The sequence below is a fragment of the Macaca nemestrina genome, chromosome 15 (assembly GCF_043159975.1).
Source record: "Macaca nemestrina isolate mMacNem1 chromosome 15, mMacNem.hap1, whole genome shotgun sequence".
In the NCBI taxonomy this organism is placed as follows: Eukaryota; Metazoa; Chordata; class Mammalia; order Primates; family Cercopithecidae; genus Macaca; species Macaca nemestrina.
This window is the reverse complement of record NC_092139.1, coordinates 8,334,716-8,351,292: the sequence shown is the minus strand read 5'-3', so window position 1 is coordinate 8,351,292 and position 16,577 is coordinate 8,334,716. Positions and strand designations below refer to the sequence as shown.

Genomic DNA, 16,577 nt, shown 5'->3' with positions numbered 1-16,577 from the left:
TGTTACAGTGCTTTGAAAACATTAATTTGTTAGACAACTGTTGCAGTATTGGGCTTCCCAAACCAAACCATGCTTTCTTTAAAAAAATAAAAGGTCTTGCAAATCTAGCCAAAACGGGAAAGGACACACAGCCACAGCCCATTGATTGAGTCTCCTATCTATATTCTTCCTTCCCTTCTTTAGAATCCTGGCCCTCTTACACCCCAGCCTTCGAGTCAACAGACTCCTGAGAGGAAACACCGCCTCTCTGAACATTGCCGGCTCTACTTTGGGGCGCTCTTCAAAGCCATCAGCGCATTTCATGGCAGCCTCAGCAGCAGCCAGCCTGCGGAGATCATCACTCAGAGCAAGCTGGTCATCATGGTGGGCCAGAAGCTGGTGGACACGCTGTGCATGGAGACCCAGGAGAGGGACGTGCGCAACGAGATCCTCCGCGGCAGCAGTCACCTCTGCAGCCTGCTCAAGGACGTAGCACTGGCCACTAAGAATGCCGTGCTCACCTACCCAAGCCCTGCCGCGCTGGGGCACCTCCAGGCGGAGGCTGAGAAGCTGGAGCGACACACGCGGCAGTTCAGAGGGACATTGGGATGAGGACTCTCTACCTCCCTTCCTCCTCTGCTCACCTCTCAGCTTCACACCCACAACTTGTGCAACTCTGTCCTATGGGAAAAGCCAGCCGGGGTATACACCGATCAGCTGAAACAGACCTGGTACCCAAAGACCCAAAGCTGGTAGTACCAAGTGGCTAAGCAACCCTGGGGCATTGACTTACCCCACAGGGGGTCAGGAGAGAGAGACAGATATGAGGTAAAGACCTTGTGAAGTTTAGCATATATGGAGTATGCAGTATCAGCTTGAAGTGACTTCATAGAAATAATATTTTATGTTGATTAATTAAATGTGTGCATGTTTTGTTTGTTTGTTTTTTGAGACACAGTGTCACTCTGTCACACAGGCCGGAGGGCAGTGGCGCCATCTCAGCTCACTGCAACGTCTGCCTACCGAGTTGAAGCATTTCTCCTGCCTCAGCCTCCAGAGTAGCTGGGACTACAGGCATGCACCACCATGCCCAGCTAATCTTTGTATTTTTTTTTTAAATGAAAAGTCTCACATATTTATTACTGAACCCAGCCAACCAAGGCATTCACAAGAGATTCAGAGAGAAAAAATATATTCCCAATAAAACATGTACAACTCTCCAGAGACTGGCGACATTTTCACCTTGATGTGGTAACATGACTGTGACCTTCAGACAGCATAAATGTGTGTGCCGTCTCATGTGCAATTCCTTATAGGCCCAGCTTGGTTCTTCTCCAATGTCTCCTTTTGGAGTTGTACTTGATTTTATTACCAGTTTTCATCCAAATCTACTGGGGAGTGGGACGATTTTGTTTTCGCTTCTTGGTCAGGAATCACAATCCTGAAAGTCTTATGAGAAAACATGGCAAGAAGCAGAGTCAAGCATACACCACAATGGCAGAAAAAGGAAGAGCTAATTTTTGTATTTTTAGTAGAGATGGGTTTTCGCCATGTTAACCAGGCTGGTCTGGAACTCCTGACCTCAGGCCATCCCCCGCCTTGGCCTCCCAAAGTGCTGGGATTACAGGTGTGAGCCACCATTCCCGGCGTGTACGTGTTTTAAATTCACTCATTTAACATTTATTTATTGGATGCCTACTACATGCCAAGTCCTAGGTGCTGGAGACATAACAGTGTAGCAGAGGCCTTGCCCTCTTGGAATCTACAATCTAGTAGGGGAGTCAGACAGTAAAGTGATGAAGAAATACGTACACAGTATAACAGGTGCCAGGAAAAACGTAAGTTGGCGAAGCACAAGAGAAATTGTTTTGAAATGGTTAATTTTTATTGCGTTCATTAGAAAATAGAGTAAGTTTCTTTGTTGTTTTGAATTGAATTAGTTCTGTGAGAGTGGTACAAATTATGTATGTGTCTTGCACCCATAAATATATATTTTTGCTATGTTACTTTAACCTAAAGATAGATGTTATATTTACAACATAACATGATCTGTTGGGTTCTCTATTAATTTATTTCATTCATTACAGATTCTGGGTTGATAAATTCTGCTCAGTTTGAAAAATTTTATATTTTGTCTCAAATCTGTTACAATGTATATTGGTTGGTGCAAAAGTAATTGCAGCTTTTGCCATGGAAAGTAATGGCAAAAACCACAATTGCCTTTGCATCATCCTAATAATATTAAATACAATCATGACTTTAAACATCATTTGCAGCATTCTTTTTTTTTGGAAAAGTCTCTGTCACCCAAGTGAAGCCTCCAATGTTTACTTTTGTCATTCCAGTGCTTCTCCCTGAAGTCTGCAGGGAGATGGGGTAGAGGCCATGCTCTTAGGCACCGGATTGGTACTGGAAAACAAAGCTATCACCTGTGGTGGTGCAGACAGGAAGGCGTGGTGTGGACAGGATGCTCATCATTGGGCACAGATATGAAAGTGGCACGGACATCCCCTCAACTCAAACCACCTCCTCTTCCTTTCCTTGTAGCTGAGTCTTCAGCTCACGTTGCCATGGTTACATCATCACTTCATTTTAAGTGAAGGTCTGGGTCTCCCAGGCGCATAAACACCTCTACAGCTTGGAAGAACATCTCCAGGCTGTAAGTCACCTGAAATGATACCAAGTCCTACTGCTATCTGCTACTCTTTCCTTGGTAGGCGCTTGTAAAATGTTGACTGCGGGAGACTGTCAACATTTTCAATATTTGTTCAATATTTTCAGTGTTCAATATTGTTCAATATTTTCAATATGTCAACACTGTCAACATTCTCAATATTTTTATTGAGTTAGTCTCAGGGTCCTTAAAAGAATGATCCCTTCTTTGTGAGGCTTAGTTCTCTACAATTGGACAGAGGCCCTCCAGGGGGCCTATTCTTTGAACAGCCATGATCTGCATCAGTTAGGACTCCTCTTACAAGGGATAGAAAATCATATCCAATCTGTCTTAAGCAGTAAAGGAAATTTATTAACTCATAGATCTTAAAATCATCCAGGGGCAAACTAGCCGCACGGCTGGCTGGTTTCAGGGGCTCCAACAGTGTCATCCAGGACCAGTTTCTCGGTCCCACTTGCTCTGGGTTAACCCCCATGATTGCAAGGTGGTTTTTCCAGGTTACACTCTTCTTGATTCTTGGCCAGAGGAGAAGAAAAGACCTTCATTAGGCTTGGATTGGCTTAGATCAGGTGCCTGCTCCCGAAAGCTCCATGGTAAGCAGGGCATGGAACACCGAGGTTCATTTAGATCTGGAATTCCCACCCACCCCACACACACTCTCCCATATGTCCTGAGAGGTAACGGGATTGGTCTTTCAAGCATTGTGATGGGCCTGAGGTTTCATCTCTGAAATTAACAAGTTAGCCTGTCACCATTTCGTGGATGCGGAGAGAAGACATGAGATTCTGGGATCAGAGACTATGTCAGTGGTCCCCAAGACCACCTCCAGGTCCAGTGAGTCCCTAGGAAAATTCACAGGACTCAGAATAGAGTCATACTCACAGCTGTGACTTACTATATTGAACAGATACAAAGTAAGATCAGCAAGGGGAAGAGGTACCTGGGGTGAAATCTAGGGGAGACCAGGCACAAGCTTCCGAGAGTTTTCCCCCAGTGGAGTCACACAGGACACGCTTAATTCGCCCCAGCAACACTTGTGCCAACATGTGTGAAATGTTGTCAACCAAGAAAGCTCATGAGAGCCTCAGCAGCCAGGGTTTTACTGGGGGCTGATCAGGTGGGAAGCCTCTGTCTGGCATGTACCAAATTTCCAGACTCCCAGAAGGAAAGCAGGTGTTCAGTGTGAATCACGTTTATACGAACAGTTTAGGCACAATGAACCGTTCTTATAAATTCTGGCAATGGTGGGAACCCTCCCAAAATCCAAGTTTCCATGCACCAACCGAAGGTCAACCTCGCAGGCAGGCCTTCATAAGGATATTTGTCAGGCCTGCAGTGCTCGTTCTTTTGTGCATGGAGACAAAGGACTCTTTCTCCTGGCATCGCAAGCAACGTTGCTTCACCTTCACATCATTTCCCATGTCCCCCAAGTCCCAGGGGGTGATGCAGTGGCAGGCTCAGGTGGATGCTGATCACATGGGTTTGTGTCAAAGCCAAGGAACCTTAGCATAGGAATCCCCAATTTTTTACAAAGGGCTCTGAGCAAATCTGACCAGGCTTGGCCTCAGAGGGAGACATCATCTTTATACATATTTATATATGTAATATATGTTATAGCTATGCAATATAGATGTTAGATATGTAATATAGATGTTATATATGTGAGATATATAATATATAATATGTATTTTATATATATACACACACACATATTTAGACAGAGTCTTGCTCTGTCACCCAGGCTGGAATACAGTGGTGCGAACATAGCTCACTGCAGCCTCAAACTCCTGGGCTCAAGCGATTCTCTTGCCTCAGCCTGCAAAACTGCTGAGATTACAGGTGTGAGCCATCGTGCCTCGCCTTCATTTTTAATATATTGCATACCAAACAAACCTGACCTCTGCTCTGGAAGGAGACATTATCTCTATCTTCCAAGGCTGTTGGAAGATGGTTAGACAACATCCTTTAAAAGACAGTTCACAACAAAATGCCATTGGTGCCTCTGCTCTGAAGATGTGCAGAAAGGCAAGAGACCTTGGAGAACTGTGTCCTGACAGGATCCCCTAACAAAAGTCAGGAATATTGCTGGAAGAAGGAAGGATTAGGCCAGGCTTGGTGGCTCATGCCTGAAATCCCAGCACTTCGGGAGGCTAAGGCAGAAGGGTTGCATGAGCCCTGGAGTTTGAGAGCAGCCTGGGCAACAAAGCAAGATGCTGTCTCTATAAAAAAAAATACAAAAAAATTAGCTGAGCCTGATAGTACACACCTGAAGTCTCAGCTTCTCGGGAGGCTACAGTGGGAGGATCTCTTGAGCTCAGGAATTCGAGGCTGCAGTGAGCCATGATTACACCACTACACTCCAATCTGGACGACAGAGTGCAACTTCATTTCGAAAAACAGAAAATTAAAAAGAGGAGCGACTATTGTGAGGAGGCAAACAATAAATTTTTATTGCAGTGGATAAAATTATGTTTTATGCTTAATAACAGTGGCATAGGCCGGGTGTGGTGGCTCAAGCCTGTAATCCCAGCACTTTGGGAGGCTGAGACGGGCGGATCACAAGGTCAGGAGATCGAGACCATCCTGGCTAACACGGCGAAACCCTGTCTCTACTAAAAACACAAAAAATTAGCCGGGCGAGGTGGCGGCGCCTGTGGTCCCAGCTACTCGGGAGGCTGAGGCAGGAGAATGGCGGGAACCCGGGAGGCGGAGCTTGCAGTGAGCTGAGATCCGGCCACTGCACTCCAGCCTGGGCGACAGAGCGAGACTCCGTCTCAAAAAAAAAAAAAAAATAACAGTGGCATATATTTATTAAATTATTACTACATTGCTACTAAAGCACTGTTCTAATGCTTTATATTCTTTAACTTAGTCGTTCATAAGTGAGTCTTTCATCGTGTTCTAATATGTAACGAAAAGTCCTTTTTTTTTCCTGAGATGAATCCACATTGAAGACCTTTGTCAACAAAATACAAAATACTTGGGTGTAAAATAATGAAAAATGCTGCCGTGAGCTAAATGTGTTTCCTTCCTTTTTTTGAAACAGTGATTCCAGGGCGAATTTCTACTCATTAATAAGATGATTACTTCTGAAAAAAAACTTTCAAATAAAATTAAACACAATTTTTTAGCTTTTGGTAACTTTTTGCCGAGTATTTTTGCTTAATGCCCAGAATTCTGTACGGTTTCCTCCCAAGGAAGGAAGAGGAAATGGTGGGTGGTGTGGTGGTAGCAACTCGACCTCAACTAAGTCAAATTTCATCAGGAGGCTGGAAGTGGTGAAGAGCCCATGTTAGAGATCTTCCAGTTTGACAAGTGGTGGGGAGTTGTGTTTGTGGTTTCGTGGCAACTATGTTTTTTATAAACATCTTTTTAAAAATGTTATATTTTCCCTATGGATGCACCCCAGTCCTCTGAAAGTTGCCCATTTGTGTGTGCACTTATAAGGAGGTGAATCAAAGCTACTTGCTAATACCCTTTTCCTTTCATTCATTCATTTCTCAAATAGTCATTGAGCAGCTCCTACTTGTTCAGGCCTTTGCTGACGACTAGAGATGCTGCAGGAAACACAACAAAGGCTCTGGAGCATGGCGCTTTCTTTCCAGTCGAGGGAGATTTAAAAAACCAGGCAGGAGGTGGAGAGGAGCTCTTCTGGAATGCAAAATGTAAGGCAGTGCCGAAAACACTGCGTATCAAGATAAATAATATTTTGATGCAATTATTTTTAAGAAATAAAAATCAATGCAAAAAACTCCATAGTGAATAAGATGTCCAAATTTATATTTATAACATGATATTTGTGTGACAAATGCAAAGAAGAAAATAAAGCAAGATGGAGGCAGTGTGATGAGAGAGCAGTGCTATTTTGGATGGAGAGGTCAGGGAAGATGGCTCCAAGGAGGGGTCCCAGGAGCAGAGGGCTGGATCCCTTGAGGGGGCCAGCTGGGAACACATGAAGAGAAAGCGCATCCCTGGAGAAGGATCAGCAAGACATGTGCACAGAGGTAGGAGAGGAGGGTGGCTAGTGTGGCTGGAACCTAGTAAGGAAAGGAACAGTGGCCCACATTAGCTGGGAGCGGTGGCCAGGGGCCAGTTCATTCAAAGTTTTGTATATTGCCAGAATATTTTGAATATTTCCCTAAAACTGCCAATTAAAAGTAATTTTTATCTTGAATTATCTCAGGATTTGCCTCAGTTTTCTACTTTGTTTTAACCGTCTTTGGGACTCCTTCCTGTGTCTGACCTTAAAGGATGGTTGTAAAGTTCTTCAAACATTTTTCATATCTACTGTCTTAGTCCATTTTGTGCTGCATTAACAGAATAAGAACAGATTTATTTCTTGCAGTTCTGGAGGCTGGGAACTCCAAGGTCAAGGGGCCTGCATCTGGCAAGGGCTTTTGTGCTGCATAGTCCCATGGTGGAAGGTGGAAGGACAAGAGAGCAAGAGAGGGTCGAACTCAATGTTATAACAAGTCCACTGTCTCATCACTAACCCACTCCCAAGATAACAACATGAATCCAGTCATGAGAGCAGAGCCCTCGGGACCTAATCACCTCTTATCAGGCCCCAGCTCCCAACGCTGTTGCACTGGGATTAAATTTCCAACACATGAAATTTGGGGGACACATTCAAAGCGTAGCATATAGTTTAAAAAATGTTTAATGCCAACTCTTAAAATGAGTTATGCTAAGTGCGGCTATGGAAGAGCACATGAGCAGAGCTATCAGGAAATCAAACTTGCCATGGCTCAGAAGTCTGAAACGGCCCGGGCGCAGTGGCTCATGCCTGTAATCCCAGCACTTTGGGAGGCCGAGGCGGGTGGATCATGAGGTCAGGAGTTCAAGACCAGCCTGGCCAACATGGTGAAACCCCGACTCTACTAAAAATACAAAAAATTGCCTGGGCGTGGTGGTGCATGCCTGTAATCCCAGCACTTTGCGAGGCTAAGGCAGGCAGATCACGAGGTCAGGAGTTCTAGACCAGCCTGACCAATGTGGTGAAACCCTGTCTTTATTAAAAACACAAAAAATTCGCCAGGCATGATGGCACATGCCTGTAATTGCAGCTACTCAGGAGGCTGAGGCAGGAGAATCGCTTGAACATGGGAGGTGGAGGTTGCAGTGAGCTGAGATTGCACCACTGCAGTCTAGCATAGGCAACAGAGCGAGACTCCATCTCAAAAACAACAACAACAAGAAACAAACAAAAAAAAGAAGTCTGAAATATTTGAGACCTACTATAAGGACTTACTATAACAGCATTTAAAATACTGGTTCTTAGCCTGAGATTCAGAAGGCTGTGAGTAAAATACAAACATGTATACGCTATGTGAAATGTCATATGGGCTAATCAATACTTTTCTGGAGACTTAGTACGAAGTTTTCATCAAATTCTCAAACAGGTCCAATGACTCCCAAAAGGTTAAGAAATACTGGTTTTGCTAAAGAGTAATGATTCTCTTGTTTATCATTTCATTCCTCTGCTTCCCTGAAAATCCATGGCTTGACGAGGACAAAGTTGTCTCCAAAGATGCTTGTAAGGGAATAACCTTTATTAGTTCATTCAACAAGGCACTGGAAGAAGCAGCAGACAATGATGACATCTGCTTCCCAGCAGAGCTGGAAGAATAAATGGCTTAAGTCCAGTAAAGTGCTGAACACAGCACCTGACATGGCAGCCAGCTCTCAACACATATCTGCTACCAATGATCATAAACCTCACAAAAGTTCTAGCTGTGTATAGTCTGAGGCACAGAGCAGCCTAGAGACCAATATTCTACAAGAGGAAACCAATGAGGAAGAGAAAAATTCCAGCTGCCTGAGCTAGAACACCAGCACAGCCTGTACTGCTGGGTTTTATCAGCAGCATTTGGAGAAGCAGTTAAGTCAGATGGGCCTCATGGGAGACAGCCCCTCATCTTCTACTCCTTCTACTCACCAGCTGTGGGACCCTGAACGAAGACAACTTGGGGTTTTCATTTGTAAAATAGGAGGCATTATACCCTCTAACTTCTAACGTTGTTGTGAGTCCAAAGTGAAAGAATGCCTACAAATCTCTCAGTGCATGCACGGTCATGTCTTAGAGCCGCTATTTTTTATTTTTCTTCCCCAAATGAGAAAAGAACACTGGTTTGAGCCTTTCTAAACTCGCTGGTGTTTCTGCTGTTCTGTATCTGACCTTCTGTCCTTTGCTGTGAGAAAGAACTAATCCCAGCACTCATTCCCGGGTCTCTCACTAGCCACGTGACCTTGAAGGAGTCATTTGATCTTTCCACGCTTCTGCTTCCTCACTAGTAAATGGAATTCTAATAGTATTAACCAGTTTTAGTATCTGCCAAAACTAGGCTTTTGACCCCTTTCTCAATGAATCTGTACTTTCTTTTGGTTTACTGAGGAAATGTACTCATACATTGAGTGTGCCAAAGACTTCTAGGCACTGATGATACAATGTGGAATAAAATGAAGTCCTGGCTGGGCTTGGTGGCTCACGTCTGTAATCCTAGCACTTTGGGAGGCCGAGGCAGGTGGACCACCTGAGGTCAGCCTGGCCATCATGGTGAAGCCCCATCTCTACTAAAAATACAAAAATCAGCCAGGCATGGTAGTGGACACCTGTAATCTCAGCAACTGGGGAGGCTGAAGCAGGAGAATCGCTTGATCCTGGGAGGTTGAGGTTGCAGTGAGCCGAGATCACATCACTGCACTCCAGTCTGGGCAACAGATCGAAACTCTGTCTCAAAAATAAAAAATAAAAAAATAAAATAAAAAATAAAAAATAAATAAGATAAAAACGAAATCCCTACCCTTATAGAGCTTACAGTTATTGTGGTTAGCATAGAAATAAATCATAAATCAATCAGAGACCAACTAATTAAAGGGATTTTTTTAAATTCCCATTAATCACAGTAACAAGTACCCCAAGCTGACATATAGCCCTTTAAGTTTTCACATCCACATATTTTCTGGGCAACTCTTCCCAAGTAAAAAATATTTTCAGCATTTTAGTTTCATGTAGGTCAATAGGGCAACATCCAATCATAAAGATCTGCCTTCTTGGCAATGCAGAAATTTTCCCATCATATATATGTACAAATACATACACACACACATACATACATAATGACAGAGTCATGCTCTGTTGCCTAGGCTGGAGTGCAGTGGCATGATCATAGCTCACTGCAACCTTGAATTCCTGGGCTCAGGCAATCCTTCCTCCCACCTCAGCCTCCGGAGCCACCGGGACTACAAAAGCTTACCACAACGCCCGGCTAATTTTTCTAATTTTTCTTTCAAGATGGGGTCTCACCATGTTGTCCAGGCTGACCTGGAACTCCTGGGCTCAAGTGCTCCTGCCATCTCGGCCTCCCAAAGTGCTGGGATTATAGGCACTTTCCCATAATATTTATAATAATTAAAGGAACTAGATAGGCAATCGCCTAAGAGCCGACAGACAATCATGGATTTTTAGCAAGGGATTTGTGTTCTTATAGATAAAATACAGCCTGTCTCTTGGAATGGGCATAACAACGTCACTGTATGTTTTATAAGAACTATTGTATCGTCTATTAATGATACTTGATTGTTAATAAATTTTTTTTAGCCTGGGCTTCAGGAAACCGTGAATGAAATACACACACGCACAAACTGTATGCAAAATTTCACACACATGCCATCTACAATATGCATGGCAACACCAGAAAGTTCCAGGCCTTAGGGAGGGTCTTACTTCCTAGAATCTGCTGTAACATCACTTCACAGGATTTGCTGTAAGTGCTTGAGTCACAGTTGGCGCTCAATAAAGATGCATTCTCTTTTTAAACACAAAAATGTCCATTAATACGGCAGATTCCGTTCTTAGGCATCATTAATCGCAGAAACAAGAGGGCGGCCCTTTTTCCCAAGGCGCTCTCAGTCCAGGGATGTGCCCGCTCCGCAGCCACAGAAGCTGTCGTGGGATAGGGTCAAAGAGGTCAAGGCGCGGTGGGTGCGCACGGGCCGCCCACGCCCTCGCTGCCCTCCCGGAGCGTGGGCGAGTAATTCCGATTGTGCAGCAGAAACCCAGGGTCTCACGAGAAAAAGGAAAACCGCCCGCGCCCAGCCTCCAAGCGACGCTCTCCATGACAACGGCACTTGGCAACGGCCCCGCCCCGCCTCGCCCCGCTACGTGGGGACTAGCGTGCTGCCCCGCCCCGCTACGGCGCGACCAGCGTTGCGTCACGGTGGTGCGCCGGAAGTGGCTGAGGATTGCGCCAGAAATCCCGGAAGTGGCAGCTTTAGAATTTTGCTGCTGGCTCTGACTCCCGTCCTGCGATGGGTTGTGACGGGGGAACAATCCCCAAGAGGCATGAACTGGTGAAGGGGCCAAAGAAGGTTGAGAAGGTCAGTGATGTGGGCGGGCTGTTGGGGACCGGGGGTGGTGGGAATTTGACGACCCCAGGAAACGAGAGGAAGTAAGAAGAGGGAGCCAGCGGGATTCCAGACCTAGCTGCGGTCTTTTATTCCATTCACAGGACTCAAAATTAACAACAGTATTAAGAGTGGACATTCAATGAGTGCTGACTATTGCCATTCACTGGACAGTAATCTTAACAGGGGATATCGCATGTAATTATCACAGTAGCCCTGTGGCTACATACTGTCATCTTCATTTTCAGACATGGAAGTTGAGGCTCAAAAGGAGAAAGTTGCAAAGCTAGTAAATGGCAGAGCTAGGATTTGAACCCTACCTGCGGCTAGTAGCAATAATACAAATACCTAGTGTATATTGAGTTTTGTATACACTAACTTCATTTGCTCAGAGAAGCCTTCCCAAACTGTTCCCTTACCACATCCTTTTATAGACTGTCTTATCACCCTGCACACGGCTGTTCGTGGTTGATTTGTATCAGTCTTCCCCGCTAGACGGTAAGTTCTTGATAGCAGAGGCTGCCCCTTTTTTTCTCTGCAACTAGCATAGTTCCTGGCACAGTAAATATTCTGAATAAATAAATGAGTGAGTAATCCCTAATCTCACAAGCAATCGAGGAAATTATAATAATTTCTTTGCTACTGACAGGGACACTGAGTCCAGGGATATTAAAAAGTGACTAAGATCACACAGCTGGTAGGTAGTGAAGCCAGGATTCCCATCCACTTATTTGGAATTTCAAAGTTAGCACTAGTAATTACTTTTTAATGATAAAATATTTGTAAAGCACCTAGTAGAGTGCCTGGCACACGTGGAGACTTCATGTATTCTGATTCAGGAGCCAGAGAGTTTGTTTTAAAAGGTAAACCCCTTACGTCACAATTGCATTTGAAGCATTCCAGTGACTTCCCATCACATTAAGAATAAAATCTCATCAGGCGCTGTGAGCAGACCCAGCCTGTGTTTCTGACCTCATCTTCTGCCCCTCTCCACCTCTTTCATACTGTTCTAGCTAAACAGGCCTCTTGTTCTTCAACTTGGAGTGTGAATTCATCCATCTGAAATATTCTTCACTGAGACTGTCACATGATGAGTTTCTTTACTTCATTCAGTTCTTTACTCAGATGTTATCTGTCCACTGTAGCTGAAATGTGCCTCACTTCCAATATTGTTTCTTCTCTTCTTTACAGTGCCTACCACTGTGTTATTTGTTTATTGTCTCTTTCCCACGTAGACAGGAACCTTGGGTGTCCTGTCTGTAACCCCTACCATGTGTCTGCCACGTAATAGACACCTAAAATACATGTGTGAATGTGAGAATGAATGAATACCCAAGAGGATGAAGTGTATCCTCTGATCATACCTACATTTAAACAGGCTAATGCTGGATAATTAGCATTCGTGAGTGCTTTTTTGGCTTTTACCAAAAAAGTGTTCAGCTCAGTTTTGTTTTCTTGTGCCCTGGGCTGAAAAGGAGTAGCTTAATGAAAGGCTTCACAAGAAACAGGTGTCGGAAGAGGGTAGAAAAGAAGGAAGAACGATTCAAAAAAGCCAGAATGCCTAGGCAGGATGGATTTTTGTTGTCACTATTCACACAACAAATGCTTAATAAGTGGTTACCATATATACATTGTTGTAGGCCCCAGGGATATAGCAGTGAACAAGACAGAGTCTAGCCCTGGTGGAGCTTACATTTCAAATCAGTATTGTGAAATCTGCCCTGGTTCCTAACGCAGAGCACCTAAATTCCTTGTAATTTCCTGGGTGACAGAATCATCTTTTGTTCTAATAAGGCAATTCTTGGTGAGCTCCTGGATGGGGACTGGTCACCAGAAACACCAAACCAAGATGAGAAGCTTGGAACTTTCAACCCCACCTCACCCCCATCCTTTAGGGAGAAGAGGAATTGGGCATGGAGTTAATAATCCATCATGCCTACATGGGGGGGTCTCCATAAAGAAGTTGAGGGTTTGGAGATTTTCTGGGTTGCCAACCACATCCACATGCCAGGAGAGTTACTCACCCCAGCTCCATGGGGACAGCCCTGCACTTTGGACCCTTGCAGACTATACCCTATGTGCTTCTTTATCTTGCGATTTATTTGTGTCCTTAAAATGTATTTGTAATAAGTCAGCAATGGTACCTGAACCGTTTTCCCACATCTGTGAGACACTAGCAGATTATCAAACCTGAGTGGGGGATTGTGGTAGCCTTTGATTTATAGACAGAAGCACGGGTGACAACTTTTGAACTTGTGATTAGCATCTAAATTTGGGGTAGGGGACAGTATTATGGGACTGAGCCCTTAACCTTTGGGATTTGAGGCCATATCCAAATAGGTGGTATCAGAGTTGAGTTTAATTGTGAGACATCTGGCTGCTATCAGAGAATTGCTTGGTGTGGGGAAAATCCCATACATTTTGTCAGAAGTGTTCTGGAAGTATTGAGTGTTGTGAGTGAAAGCATAGAAAAAACACTTGTCTGGCCGGGCGCGGTGGCTCACGCCTGTAATCCCAGCACTTTGGGAGGCCGAGGTAGGCGGATCACAAGGTCAGGAGATCGAGACCATCCTGGCTAACACAGTGAAACCCTGTCCCCACTACAAATACAAAAAATTAGCTGGGCGTGGTGGCGGGCACCTGTAGTCCCAGCTGCTCAGGAGGCTGAGGCAGGAGAATGGCATGAACCCAGGAGGCGGAGCTTACAGTGAGCCGAGATAGCGCCACTGCACCCCAGCCTGGGCGACAGAGCGAGACTCTGTCTCAAAAAAGAAAAAAAAAACAAAAAACACTTGTCTTTTCAGTACAGATATGTAAAAACTTAAAAGATGAAAGACCCTAGAAAAGAAGAGAGACCCTGGTAAAGACATTTTTTTACTGCTTTTTGGAGGGAACCAAGTTTTAAAGGCCTGGATAAGGAGTGATTTGTCACTTTTCTCCCTGTCCCCAACTCTCTGAGGTGCTTTTTGAATATAACCTAACCTCTTGGTGCCTCGCTTTCCTTATCTACAAAAGTGAAAATACTAACTCATAGGGTTTTTCTGAGGATTAAAAAGTTAAGTCATGGAAACTGCTTAGCACGGTGCCTGGCACACAGTAAGTGCTTAAGCAGTTTTTACTTTAAAAATGAAATTCAGAGGGCCAGGTGTGTTGGCTTACACCTGTAAACTCAGCACTTGGGGAGAGTGAGGCAGGAGGATCACTTGAGCCCAGCAGTTGGAGAACAGCCTGGGCAACACAGGGAGATCTCTTCAGAAAAATAAAATAAAGTTAGCGGGGAATAGTGGCACTTGCTTGTGGTCCTAGCTACTTTGGAGGCTAAGGAGGAGGATTGCTTGAGCCCAGGAAAATTGAGGCTGCAGTGAGCTGTGATTGTGCCACTGCAGCCCAGCCTGGGCAACAGAGCAAGACCCTGTCTCAAAAAATAAATTAATAAAATAAATTCAGCGGGATTGTTTTTGTTGTCTTTTTTTCTTTTCTCTTCCTATTTTCTTCCAAATGTGCCGTCCTGTTAAATTATTCAGGTTTGGCATTTGAAGACTGGGGAAGAGTGGTGCAGTCTAACAGTGAAGACTGGGGAAGAGTGGTGCAGTCTAACAGTGAAGACTGGGGAAGAGTGGTGCAGTCTAACAGTGAAGGGAAAACAGGAATGGGAAGGAGTAGGACATGGAATATGATGTATGTGGAAATGTCATTCGAGGGCCAGGGAGGGTCTTATGTCTGGATTTTCATACTGTAGATAAAGTTTGATGTATCCCTTAGTAAATAAGCCCCAAAACACTTCTTTCTGTTAAATTGAACATTTTATGAAGTGTTATGTAGTCTTTGTTCTGAACTTTTTAAAAAAAATGCTTGTCGTCTTAGTTCTTAAGTCTTTAAAATCTGCCATAACTGAGGGGGCTTTCCCATTGTTAGAAATTAACACACTTTGTTTTTCTCTTTTGTACTTTTGTATGGCCTCCCTAATTTATTATGAAGATTCAGATGTTAATATTTATATGTGGCTTGCATGAATAGTTTAATAATTTTATATAAACTCTTTTTCTTTGTACATGTCATATGTAGATGGGCCTTTATTTGATGTAGTATCAATTACTTGTGACTTTTAAAATCCTGACTTCAGCCAGGCACCGTTGCTCATGCTTGTAATTCCAGCACTTGGGGTGGCTGAGATGGCGGATCAGTGGAGTCCAGGAGTTTGAGAGCAACATGGCAAAACCACGTCTCTACAAAAAATACGGAAATTAACCAGGCGTGGTGGTGTGCACCTATAGTCCCAGCTACTCCGGAGGCTGAGGTGGGAGGATTGCTTGAGTCCGGGAGGTGGAAGCTGCAGTGAGCAAAGATTGTGCCACTACACTCCAGCCTGGGCAACAGAGTGAGACCCCGTCTCAAAAACAAACAAAACCCAACTTCCTATGTCATTTTCATTATCTTTGATTTAAAAAAGAAAAATCATTACAGTGTGGTATTACCGAATATACTTTTATATGTAGAATTGTGAATCATGTGTCTTTCAGAGATGAAAATTAATTGAATTTTTTTGTTTTTTATTAGGTCGACAAAGATGCTGAATTAGTAGCCCAATGGAACTATTGTACTCTAAGTCAGGAAATATTAAGACGACCAATAGTTGCCTGTGAACTTGGCAGGTATGGTTTTTACAGTTAATGAAGATGAGTTTATGAAGTGATTTTGAGGAGAATTTTGATGTGTAAATGCAGTTTTCCCTTCATGAAGCGTGAATTATCCCAAGTAGATTTGTGAGGCATAGGCTATCGTTCCCTGTCTCTGAACATAGTTCTGCACTCTTCTAGTCAGTTTGGTTTATTTAATCCATGGTTTGAAAACTCAGGGGCCGGGCCGGGCCGGGCGCAATGGCTCACGCCTGTAATCCCACCACTTTGGGAGGCTGAGGAGGAAGGGTCACTTAAGTCCAGGAGTTCGAGACTAGTCTGGGCAATATAGTGAAACCACACCTCTACAAAAAAATAAAATTAGCCTGGCATGGTGGCATGTTCCTGTAGTCCCAGCTGTTCAGGAGGCTGAGGCAGGAGGAGCCTGTGAGTCTGGGAGGTTGAGGCTGTAGTAAGCTATAATTCCACCACTGTACCCCAGCCTGTGCAAGAGTGAGACCCTGTCTCAAAAAAAAAAAAAGCAAACTCAGGGGCCAATAGAAGCTAAGTTATAAGCATAAACACATGAAGGAGCCATGCGAGGAACAGGAGGGAATGGCAGGGAATGGAGAATACTGGAGAGTCTGTGTCCTGTCCAAAGCGGGAGCTGCCACTCAGTTCCAGCCAGTTTTTACAGCTCAATGATGTGGGCCTAGTGATTCCACACCTTCTGGTTTTAATTTTTAAAGAAAAATAGGAAATGTGTGCTTATACATTAAATTTCCCAATTAAAAAAATCCTTGTTCAGGTTACATTCAGCCTTCTAACTGCCAGTTTGCCACCTTTGATTTAAACTAATTTCTGGCTGGACGCATTGGCTCATGCCTGTAATCCCAGCACTT

General features: G+C 44.1%; 2 protein-coding genes and 1 long non-coding RNA gene across 7 annotated transcripts in view; 2 read left to right on the top strand and 1 right to left on the bottom strand.

Moving 5' to 3' along the window:
- Positions 1 to 2,902, top strand: part of LOC105470627 (Cas scaffold protein family member 4) — a 50,316-nt gene extending 47,414 nt beyond the window's left edge. For 3 of the 4 annotated variants that reach the window (XM_011722789.3, XM_011722791.3, XM_011722790.3), the window contains one exon: positions 184 to 2,248. In XM_011722789.3, coding sequence (XP_011721091.2) covers positions 184 to 591 — 408 coding nt within the window. In that variant the 3' untranslated portion in view covers positions 592 to 2,248. Of the gene's footprint in view, positions 1 to 183; positions 2,249 to 2,324 lie in introns of those variants that run through there. The other variant, XR_980638.3, reaches the window with a different exon arrangement.
- Positions 2,903 to 6,430: 3,528 nt separating this feature from the next.
- LOC139358423 (uncharacterized) lies at positions 6,431 to 10,751 on the bottom strand. Its single transcript, XR_011613222.1, has 3 exons — positions 10,380 to 10,751; positions 9,266 to 9,383; positions 6,431 to 6,690 (listed from the first exon to the last, which is right to left on the bottom strand). It is a non-coding gene; the product is annotated as an uncharacterized lncRNA (long non-coding RNA).
- Positions 10,752 to 10,882: 131 nt separating this feature from the next.
- RTF2 (replication termination factor 2) overlaps positions 10,883 to 16,577 on the top strand; it is a 53,371-nt gene continuing 47,676 nt past the window's right edge. For both annotated transcript variants that reach the window (XM_011722785.2, XM_071079128.1), the window contains exons 1-2: positions 10,883 to 11,032; positions 15,617 to 15,711. In XM_011722785.2, coding sequence (XP_011721087.1) covers positions 10,964 to 11,032; positions 15,617 to 15,711 — 164 coding nt within the window. In that variant the 5' untranslated portion in view covers positions 10,883 to 10,963. The remainder of the gene's footprint in view (positions 11,033 to 15,616; positions 15,712 to 16,577) is intronic.